Raw genomic sequence first — 11746 nt, forward strand, 5'->3', positions numbered from 1 at the left:
GACCAAACTCCAGTGCCCACTGTGGTAGCCGGCTTGATGACATACGTTTTATGAGTTGTCTTCCGTTCCCTGTATCCCCAAGCCACTTCATACCAGCACTCCCTGCATCACTCAAATAAACCACCTGCACCTGAGGGTCAGGGTCAGGGTCAGGGTCAGGGTCTACTTCTATGGTAACCTAACTAAGACACCTTAAATATGGACTCTACAACATTTGGTATTTCAGTCATAAGTCATCATACTGTTTCTTGTTTTTAAATTATTTTGAAATGATCTCATCTGGGTGTACTTTATTGTTTTAGTGGAGACATTGAAGGAGTTTGCAATTAAATGGAGAACATGTTTGTGGTTTCCCCCACAGAAAAAATCACTCTTGAGCAATGTGAATGTCTAAAGAGTGTCCTGGATTGCCTCTCTGCAGAGATAATAATCAAAATATTTAACAGCTGATACAGCATGGCCCTCATCTGATCATAGAAGATGCTGGCCTGCATACTGCAGGGCTATCACACTATTGGCTCTGCCCTAGTGAAACACAGGGGTCCCAGTTCTGCCTGGGTCAAATCTTCAGGCAGGGTTGAGAGGTCATTGAGCAGAGAAGGGTTTACCTGGCTTTCTCCAAGGGGGCTCAGATGTAGGTGGGTATGATGTTTTTTTGGGCTGTGCTGAGCCTTGGTTGCTGCTCGAGGACTTTCTTTAGTCTCGGTGACAGGGGGCTACTCTTCGTTGCAGTGCAAGGGCTCCTCATTGCGGTGACTTCTCTTTCTGTGGAGCACAGGCTGTGAGGCACAAGGGCTCAGCAGTTGCAGCACACAGACTCGGTAGTCTTGGAGCGGGTGGGATCTTCCCAGACCAGGGATCGAACCCCTGCCCCCTATATTGACAGGCAGATTCTTATCCACTGGACCAGGGAAGTCAGGTGGGTATGATTTTGATTCCTCCTCAGAAAAATAAGTGATTCTTAGAAACATTCATCAAACATCTCTGAAGGAAGCCAAAGGCCCAGCAGGGACCCTATCAGCAGGGACTTTGAGAACTTTACAATCCAACACGTTACTGGTGTTTTCTCCTGAGTATGGAAGTAAAAGCCACACTCTACCTGAGGTTTCCTTCAGGAGGAATGTCTCTTCTCCATGGTAGTGGTCTGAGCAAGACCAAAAAGCAAAGCAGCCAGCCCCTAGGTATGTGTATGATCTGAGATAGTCCATCAGAGTCTCTCTCCTTGGATGATGAAAGTGAAACAGAGTGGTGAAAGGATGGGAGAAAAAGGTGTTGGAGTTCATTTATGCAGTGAGCGCACTAGTTCAGTCATGCAGTGGGGTGCTACAAAGCATGGTCAGCTGGTTCCTGCTACCCAGAGTCCAGAATTGCCCGGTTCCTCTTCTTGTCTTTGGTCTTCTCATTGGCCCAGTGAGCCTTTTGATAGTCTTTCAGTAATTTCCTTTTATTGTTTAAAATTTCAAGGATTGGCTTTTACTTGCACCCAAGAACCATAACAAATTCAGGCCCAATATGCTTATCTTCAGCCACGTTTTGTGGAGAATTGACCCCTTGAAAGAGCATGTGGCAGCAACTACTGACAAAAAAGGGAAGAAGAGAAGCCAGTCGCTGGATCTTCAGCAAATAAGAGGAAGAAGACATAGGAGGCAGGAGTGGGCCTGAGGGATGCGTTGTACGTCCCTTGAGGAGGATTAGCTTCACCGAGGTTGGCTCTCAGGTGCCCAGGGAGCTCGAATTCCACCCTGGGAATTCGACGGTTTCTCCACCATCTCCCAGGTTGGCTTATGAGTCAGGCATCCCTCACAAGCAAAGCTCTAGGGGCTTGAGCAGATGCTGGGAGGAGGTCCAAGGCTCAGGTCAGGCTCTCTTCTTAGTAATTCTGGTAAGACAGGGAGTAGGTGGGCATTGAAATCATGAGCTAGGACTTCCTGGTGGTCCAGTGGTTAAGACTCTGTGCAGGGGGCACAGGTTCGATCCCTCCTCGGGGAACTAAGATCCCACATGCCGTGTGGTATAGTCAAGAAAAGAAAAATCGTGGGCTAAAATGAGGCCCTGCTGGAATAGGTAGACTTATTCCTAAGAATATGGTAAGAATATATCACTTACTATGATATTCACTTTTACTGCACAGTAATTATGCATATATCTATATATATCTCACGGGAACCATAATGTGAACTGGGGGGATTTTCCTTTTTTTTATGTTTATTTGCATGAAGAAGAGTAGGAAATGGATTTTTTGTCTTAAGTGTAACCATTCCTTTGCCAGCACTGGGTACAACACAACCTTATCAAATCCTCAAAGGGGCCGTATAAGTACCTACAGGCCTGGCCTAGCCATGGAGCTTTGTCTAGAAGCCGTGTTTCTTATAGAATTTAGCTCGGGCTAAAATATCATTGACATAGTCAGCCTGTATGTCTGCGGAGGTGGCAATGACTTCAGTTCCTGATTTGAAGGCTGAGAGACCACCTGAAATGAAACCAGAGGTTCAGGTTGAAAAATTAACTTTCAGCAGAAGTAAGCTATGAGCAAATCTCCAAAAGCACAGTCCCAGATCTTCTTTCCCCCTTCTTCCCCTCCTGAAACGATCTATTTCCTCAAGAGTCACTGAGAAAATTCCAGATTGCTTTCCTTCTGTCTTTCTTTTTCTAGAGGCTTTTGTTTTCTTGCTGCATAAGTCAGATTTGCTTCTCATTTCTTTACCAATCTTCACTCTGAGAATACTTGTAACATTGTCTCAGTCATTCAATAACTCATTTATTCACTCACTCATTCATTCAGTAAATGTTTTTAAGCAACTACTGTGCACCAGGAAGGGTGCCACACTGACTTGCACGCTGCACAGTGATGCCCGAGACATGCTCATTTCTTTGTAGGGGTATGCGTGCAGTGTGCATGTGTGTGTTATATACCCTAGCAGGTTAATCTTCAATAGTTACTCATGTGTTTAACATAACCATGCTCTTCTTGGATGTCTAGAGAAAAAGACCCCTGGTCCTGATCCCTGCCTCCTAGGACATTGAAATAGAATATAGAAACTGTTTATTCAAAAATCAGGCTGTAAAGTGTGGAAGGAGAGAGGTACATGCATATGATGGGTCCAAAGGAGGTATGGTTGGATGTAAAAGGAGAAGGAACCAGGGAACCTCAGAAAACAATCTGGTTGTTCTGGCCAGGATGACTGGATATATTATGGTGCCTTCCACAGAGACAGAAAATACAGAAGAAAAAGCAAATGTATAATGGGAGGCTAGTGAGTTAATTCACTTCCCTGTGGCTCAGCTGGTAAAAAACCCACCTGCCAATGCAGGAGACGCAAGAGATGTGGGATCCCTGGGTTGGGAAGATTCCCTGGAGAAGGAAATGGCAACCCTCTCCAGTATTCTTGCCTGGGAAAGCACATGGACAGAGGAGCCTGGTGGGCTACAGTCCGTGGGGTTGAAAAGAGTCAGGTATGACTAAGCAAGCAGGCAAAGTGAGTTAATTCGGTCTGGGAGACACTGAACCTGAGGTGGTCTGTGATCAGCCTAGAAGGCATCTTTCCCTGGACACATCATGATACTTAGAGCCCTGCTGTCACTGAAGATGCTCACGGGGTGAACATGTATTCCAACAGTTCAGAAAGTGTGCAACATTTTCTTGCACCACGGGGAAAAAAACCATCAGAGAAAGGCAAACATTCTTTTAAATGATCACACTAATCTTCAGGGCATCACTCAGTGGCTCAAGGACCAATGAGAAGACTTCCCTGGTGGTCCAGTGGTTAAAAATCCCCTGCCAAGCCAGGGGACACGGGTTTGATCCCTGGTCCTGGAATATCCCACATGCCATGAGAGCAACTAAGCCTGTGAACCACAACTACTGAGCCTGTGCTCTGGAGCTCCCGAGCCACAGCTACTGAGCGCATGTGCTGCGACTTCTGAAGCCCGCATGCCGAGAGCCCACACACCACGCCTCCACAGTGAGAAGCCTGTGCACCACAGCTGGAGAGTAGCCTCCAGTTGCCACAACCGGAGAAAATCCTGCATGCAGCAACGAAGACCCAGCGCAGCCATAAATAAGTGAATGTTTTTAAAAAAGGAGAACCAAGGAGAGATGTAAAAGGAAACCCAACGTCTGGCAGAAGGAAATGGAAGCAGAAAAGAAGACCACTCCAGGGAGCTCAGTGCTTCAGAGAGTGTTCAGGCTCCTCCCAGGCCCAGAGTTGCCCCGGTGGGCACAGGCCCAGGAATGCCCAGGGCACACAGGCCTTCAGGGCTCTTACTCACCACTCTCTAAACAGAGCACTGCACATCCGGCCTACCTTTGAGGTGTTGAGCCGCACTCCAGCTGGGGAATTTTTTCTGGGTTGCCTTAATTCTGTCTGTGAGAATCCCAACAGCCTGCAAAAGGTGTTCTTTGCCATCCCAGGTACCAACAGGACGATGAATATTTTTATCAAGCTAGAAAATTCAGACAAGAATGTCAGCATCTGATTGGAGCAACACAGGTTTCTGCTGTCCTGATTTCTATTCCTCATGTTCAAGGTCATGGGCACCGCCTTGCCCCTTTTCTGTTTCCACAGAATCAATTCTAAATGTCCTTTCTTTCATAGGAAAGAGTCTGAAAAACAAAGTGAGATTTGGGAGAACTGGGTGTGGCATAGTTTTAGTTAACTACTCAAATATTAACAAATAAATAAAGGAAAAAGTTGTTTTAAAACAAATAATGAGCACCCAAAGCCTAGATATTTACAGTCAAAAATATCTTTTTTCTAAGTGGGGAGACTGGAAGTCTGGGTTTCTCAGACCATTCAAAATAAAGCCTGGTGGAATTCCCTGGTGGTCCAGTGGTTGGGATTTGGTGACTTCGCTTCTGGGGCCCAGGTTCAATCCCTGGTCAGGGAACAAAGATCCTACAAACTGTGTGACACAGCCAAAAAATAATTAAATATGAATTTAAAAGTAAATACAATAATAAAAGCCTGGAAGAAAATATTCTGAAAATTTGGGTCCCCTTCCTCCAAATTGCCTAATGAACAATTTGGTTCAAGTAGGACTTCATTATAATGTTTTGATCTACATGAATGAAATTTACTATTTCACGAACCTCAAGTGGATACTGGTAATAGTGCCCTTTTTTATAAGACTTTCTCAATTTAAGTGCATTGCATAGTGTTCATTGCAAATTGTAGTTATAAAACCTGTAAGATACTTTTTTAAAGATATCAAATAACTGGTATATCTTGACATGTTACAGAATTACCAGCAGAAACCATGCAAGTACCAGTGTTTTAAAGCCTAGGATAAATGCAAACAATCCATCAGGAAGGATGGAGTGGGCTGGTGGAAAGCTTCTGGTTGAGTACCTGCATCAGGCCAAACTTCAGTCCTGTGTGGTCCCAGCCATCCAGCAGGGTGGTTCCACCGTGACTTTCTCTAGAGATGATGGCTGCAATGAGAGCAGGGTCCACGCAGTGCCGCAGTCCAATTTCTTTGATCAGAATTTGGTAAGACTGTAAGGCCTTCAAATCCATCTCCGCAAACATCTCAGAACCACGGATGCCTGCGTCAATAGAAAATAAACGGTGTTGTCCACTTCATAAGAGAACTCTTTTTCAGTTTAATAAGTTAGCCACAGCTCCTGACTGTAGCCCCTCAGGCTTGGGACAACCGTTTTAGGACATTTTTGATCTCTGCATAAACCCGGAAAGGTCCATAGCCCCAGATGGATACCACTTCCACTTTCTTTATTTTTCTTCTGTTTTCTCCCACATTTGGTGCAAGAGGGGAAGTCTTGGACGTGAAGTCAGCCAACCTAAGTTTGAGTCTGGTTCTGCTACTACCTAGCCCTGGAACCTTGGGAAGTCCCTCCTCCTTGCTAAGCCTCAGTTGTCTGATCTGTAAATTGGGAAGGTAGGATTAGATTGACCTTGCAGTTGCTTCAAACTCTGACATGCTAATGCTGAGACAACGTAAGAAGTCTTCGGAACAGAAGACCAAGAGAGGACATACAGAGAGCCTTGCCTCAAACGTTCATGTTGTAACATGAAGTAAACACAACAACAAACCAAAAAACAAAGCTAGAATTTGACATTTTACTTAAGCAATCATTTTAATATGTAGAAATAACGCCATCTGGATCAGGTTTGGAAAGGATGAAGGGAAAACAGAAGAAGTTTGTTAGATGGGTCAGGATTCTGTTTTCCTCTAGTTTTTAATTTTGATAATACAGCTATAAAAATGAACTTCTCAAAACTAAGCTACTTCCTAAGAAAGAATCTGAGAATGATGAAAGGAGGCTAGCCAGATGCTGGCATGGCCTCACACTCACCGCAGGCAATCAGCCTGGTGTTATCACAGGGGACACCAGGGGTGTCCATGGTCATGATGTCGCCGTAGCAGCCATGGTACAGGCGGAAGTGCAGGCGAGGACTCATTGTGTGAGTGAAGGTGTGTGAGCCCCTAGACGTGCCTGTAGGGCAGAATGATAATTCACATGAAGCCTTCAAGGAAATACTGCTCAAGTTGCTCTTACGAGTATTACTAAACCAATGGCAAAGCCATAGGCTTAATCCTCCCAAACCCCTCTCCAAACCCCAGAATGGCTCACTAGACAGAACAGAACAGAAGATTCCCCCTTCCCACTCTAGTTCAACCTTAAAAGAGTTGAATACTACCCTTAATTTTAAACATTGTCCAAAGTATTATGACAATCAGTTCTTATAGGTCTCAAAAACATTTGCTGCAATCTTCATCAGAATGAAAACTGCCAATAAAATTTTAAGTAAAAACTTGGAGAACATTTTTCAGGTACCTCTGACACAAGCGCTTTTGGAAATATAAACATCAGAATTCATAATGACTTTTATTTAAGAAGATAAGAAAGAAGAGTATCATTCACTTAAAGAAAGAAGGGTATCATTCACTTAGTAATTTGATATCATTTTACTGCGAAGTTGAGTTTCTATCTAAGTCTAATTAAGAAACTTGGAAATAAAATTTAACTTACCATAAAATTTAAGTTAAATCTATTCTTATTTTTTATTTTGTCATTATGAAGTGAGTTTCTATTTACTGAAGGAGATAAGAAGCTTGTCTATAAGTTGAAAAGTTTCTTCTAGTAGTTCTTAGGATGACTGAATTGTGCCTTAAGACCACAAATTTTTTTTGTAAGAAATTATATTTGTTAAAACATTTGCTGTAAAAACCTATGTTTCACTTAGTGTAGTGAATGGTGTTTTTAACTAGAGAGGTCGATTTTACCCTTTTCCCATAGATCTAGTTCTGATTAACCAGACAGTATAAATTCTAGAGGCTTTCTTAGAATTAGGCACAAAGTCAGTGGAACTCTTCCTTGCAAATCTTTAGTCACTAAATCATGCCTGGCTCTTTTGTGATCCCGTGGACTGTAGCCCACCAGGCTCCTCTGTCAATGGGATTTCCCCGGCAAGAATACTGGAGCTGATTGCCATTTCCTTTTCCAGGGGATCTTTCCAACCCAGGGATCAAACCCATGCCTCCCGCATTGGTAGGCAGATAAGTAGGTAATATTTATCTTCAAAGGAAAGCAAAGCAACTCTAAAGATTAACTCTTCACAAGTATGTGATTTTTAAACAGCAAAACTCATCAAAACAAATAAAAAATACAGGCATAATCTTCTCTCTCCCATCTACAAACAGACAAAAAAGGAATTAAAAAATGAACCAAAATGGCAGAGAGTGAAACTATCAAATAAACTGGGGATGCTGAGAAAGCCTATCTAGATTATAGAAGCAGCATAAACCAGCAAAGCCCTTACATTTCTTTAAGCTGTGTGGATTCCCATGTGAGGCGGAGAGCAGGAGCATCACCTTGACTCCCCTCTTGGCCCTTGGTGTTTTACAGTGTTCATGCCTACAGGGTGTGTGTGAAACACATATGAGTGAATGAATGGACAGAGTCCCACGACACAGATCACATGTAAAATTGAAGCATGGATTGTAAAGTAATTGGCCTCCAATTAAAATAAATTAATTAATTTTAAAAAATTTGACGCATGGGGTTTGAGAGTGAGGGTGCAGACAGAAAACATACATCCAGAATCTGACCACTTCTCATCACATCTGCTAACACAATAGCCAAAACCAGCATCGTGACTGGTCTGGTTTAATGTTCAGCCTCTTAACTGACCTCCCCACTCCACTCTTGAAGTCTATTTTGATCTTATGAATATTTCTATAATAAAATAAATTACATCAAATAGAGAAAAAGACATTCTAAAAAATGAAAAACAAAAACTCCTAGCATGCATGCATGCTAAGTCATTTAAGTTATGTAATCGCCTCTTTGCAACCCTATGAATTGTAGCCCGCCAGGGTCCTCTGTCCATGGGATTCTCCAGGCAAGAGTACTGGAGTGGATTGCCATGTCCTCCTCCAGAGAATCTCCCCGACCGAGAGATTGAACCTGCATCTCTCTTGTCTCCTGCATCGGCAGGTGGGCTCCTTACCACCAGTGCCACCTGGGAAGCACTTCCACTGTCCTGTACCTCCCCAGATGCCTTTTTGGTCGCATCATACTGACTGAATGTGAACTCTTTCTTCTAAACTCCTCCCAGACTAGAATTTTTTCTATTTACTCATATAACTCTTATTTACTGTCCAGAATTGATGGTTTTCTCTTCATGTGTCTTGCCTCACAAAGCACGGTTCCATAATCTCCCACTGATAACACCTCCACTTACTTGGCAAGAAAACACTCTTAATTATAGAAATAAGCAGCTGACTCATGGCTGGGCCTGTCAGGAGAGCCCACCCCCAACCCCATGACATATAATCACAGCTATTTCTGATTTATGACTGGGCTGGATGGGGAGAGATGTTTTTGTGGACACCTTGCAAACAGTGATAAACGTCAATCAAGGCCTTACCAATGAGGACAAAAAGGCCCCCAAACAGGGCAAAATATAGCATGGTAGGTGGTGACTCGTATCCTCCAGCACCTGTGGTGATTCAAAAGAGAAACTGGTTAATTTTAAAACTTGAAAGTTTCCTAAAGAAACTAATTTTGATTTTCTTAAAAAAAGTTTCTTTTCAATTCAGTGCCCTTTTTTTTTGTTTCCAAGATATTATTCTCATAGACTCAGTTCATTGGATCACTCTATCCTAAGCACTAACTCCCAACTCATTTTAACCAGATTTTATACTGACCTGAGCCCATGAACATCTTTTTTTTAAATTTATTTTTAAAAACTGGGGTATAATTGCTTTACAATGTTGTTTTGGTTTCTGCTATAAAGTGACCTGAATCAACCATGTTGTTGCTGTTTATTCACTAAGACATGTCCAACTCTTGCAGCCCCAGGAATGTAGCCCCACCAGGCTCCTCTGTCTGTGGGATTTTCCAGGCAAGAATACTAGAGCGGGTTGCCCTTTCCTCTTCCAAGGGATCTTCCCGACCCAGGGATCTAACCTACTTCTCCTGCTTTGGTAGGCAGGTTCTTTACCTCTGAACACCAAGGAAGCCCAAATCAGTCATCAGGTCAGTTCAGTTCAGTCGCTCAGTCATGTCCGACTCTTTGCGACTCCATGGACTGCAGCACGCCAGGCCTCTCCATCACCAACTCCCGGAGCTTACTCAAACTCATGTCCATTGAGTCATCACCTTCTCCTCCCACCTCCAATCTTTCCCAGCATCAGGGTCTTTTCAAATGAGTCAGTTCTTTGCATCAGGTGACCAAAGTATTGGAGTTTCAGCTTCAACATCAGTCCTTCCAATGGATATTTAGGACTAATTCCTTTAGGATGGACTGGTTGGATCTCCATGTAGTCCAAGAGACTCTCAAGAGTCTTCTCCAACACCACAGTTCAAAAGCACCAATTCTTCGGCACTCAGCTTTCTTTATAATCCAACTCTCACAACCATACATGACTGCTGGAAAAACCATAGCCTTGACTAGACGGACCTTCGTTGGCAAAGTAATGTCTCTGCTTTTTAATATGCTGTCTAGGTTGGTCATAACTTTTCTTCCAAGGAGCAAGCGTCTTTTAATTTCATGGCTGCAGTCACCATCTGCATAGGTATACATATATCCCCTCCCTCTTCAGCCTCCCTCCCACCCTCCTGTTCCACCCCTCTTGATCATCACAGGAGTATATGAACAACTACTTACATATGTTACCTACACACACACTCCCATCCATCTCCAAACAAGGTCACACCACAATTTTGTTCCTATTCTTGTACTAGTCTCCTTAGAAAATCAGAAGAAACCACTTTTGATAAGAGGAACCTTGGAGATCATGACTCAGAAGAGGTTTGCTGCGCTCCATTCTTCCTCCATGGGCTCAATCCTTGGTTTCATTCAAAAAGCAGCTCATGTGTTTTACAAGAGAGAACAAGGCTAGGACTCTAAACTGCTCTCCAGACTGGCTGTACTGGGAGATTAGGACTGACATGTACACCCTGCCGTGTGTAGCTCAGACAGCTGGTGGAAACCTGCTCTACAGCACAGGGCGCTCCCTGGGGTCTATGACCTACAGGAGTGGGATTGGGGGAAGTTGGGGAGGCTTGCTAGGGAGGGGGCGTATGTATACTTGTAGCTGATACACTTCATTGTATGGCAGAAACTAACACAGCATTGCAAAGCAATTAGACTCCAATTAAAAAACAAAATAAAGCTAGGACTAACCTGGTTTGGGACTTTGCAGAGAAAAATCTCTCGTCTCTGTTTGAGAAGGTCTTCTGAACTCAGCAGCAACCTGTCCGGACTTTACACAGTGGTGGCCTTGGTCCTGTAACATAGGTTGGTTTCAGTTCGAAAATCCATGAGCAAATTTCCGTCTTCCTGGCTTCAATCCACCGCCTTCAGTGCAGCTCTTGCGCTGTGGAGGAGCTTTTAAACACCAGCATGCACACTTGCCCGCCTCTCTCACCTTCATCCTGTACCTCCAATCTGGGAGGAGCTTTATATATGCTTTAAAGCCCTCTCTATAAACCACTGACCTCATTAGGCCTGATTATAATGGTACTCGGGCTAGGTGGCCCTTTTAATAAAAGGATTTAAAAGCATACATTAACCACTATTAATCAATTAATCTAATGAACCCCCAAGTTGTACTGGAGGTATATATTTGGTGGAGTGTTTCTGGGTTTCTAAAATTATGCGAGGCAAACATCTTCTGAATGTGAGAACAAGAAACAGATAATTAGCCTAAAAAAGATAAATAAATAGGAAATTCTAGCAGCTGCCACTCTTGGCTTGTTTCCCTGAAATGCTAAGCCTCCTGCTTTTTGTTCTTCATTCCACAGTCACATGGTCCTTTTGGCTCTTTGCTCCAATTCTGCCTCTGACAAGCACATCTAAGAGTTTCTGCCTGCTCTTGTGATGTCAGTGAAAAGCCAGGGACTAGAAGCATGGGTACTGGTTTCCCAAACTTCTGAAGAAATGTGAAAACAAAATTTGGCCAGGGATGAACATTTCTTCGAGGATGGACTATCTTCATACTGATTTGTAGGAAGAGATGGAGCTCATTGTGCAGCTCCAGAAACAGGAAGTGGAAGGGATGTTCTTTTTTTTTTTGTCTGCACTGGGTCTTTGTTGTGGCACTCAGGCCTCTCTTTAGTTTTGGCACAGGGACTTAGTTGCCTCGCAGTTTGTGGGATCTTAGTTCCCTGACCAGGGATGGAACCCACATCCCCTGCCTTGGAAGGCAGATTCTTAACCAATAGACCACCAGGGAAGTCCTGGGCAAAGTACATTTCCCAGAGGGGAGGAGAGTCTGA

At 43.6% G+C, this 11746-nt stretch overlaps 1 protein-coding gene across 1 annotated transcript; it reads right to left on the reverse strand.

The window, feature by feature from the left end:
* Nucleotides 1–262: 262 nt before the first annotated feature.
* Nucleotides 263–10894, reverse strand: LYG2 (lysozyme g2). The gene is made up of 6 exons (XM_043470408.1): nt 10653–10894; nt 8892–8963; nt 6314–6454; nt 5349–5545; nt 4305–4443; nt 263–2470 (listed from the first exon to the last, which is right to left on the reverse strand). Exons 1-6 carry the CDS (start codon nt 10762–10764, stop codon nt 2352–2354), a joined length of 780 nt encoding a protein of 259 aa, XP_043326343.1. The 5' UTR covers nt 10765–10894; the 3' UTR covers nt 263–2351.
* Nucleotides 10895–11746: the final 852 nt, after the last annotated feature.

This window comes from Cervus canadensis, chromosome 5 (assembly GCF_019320065.1).
Source record: "Cervus canadensis isolate Bull #8, Minnesota chromosome 5, ASM1932006v1, whole genome shotgun sequence".
NCBI lineage: Eukaryota > Metazoa > Chordata > Mammalia > Artiodactyla > Cervidae > Cervus > Cervus canadensis.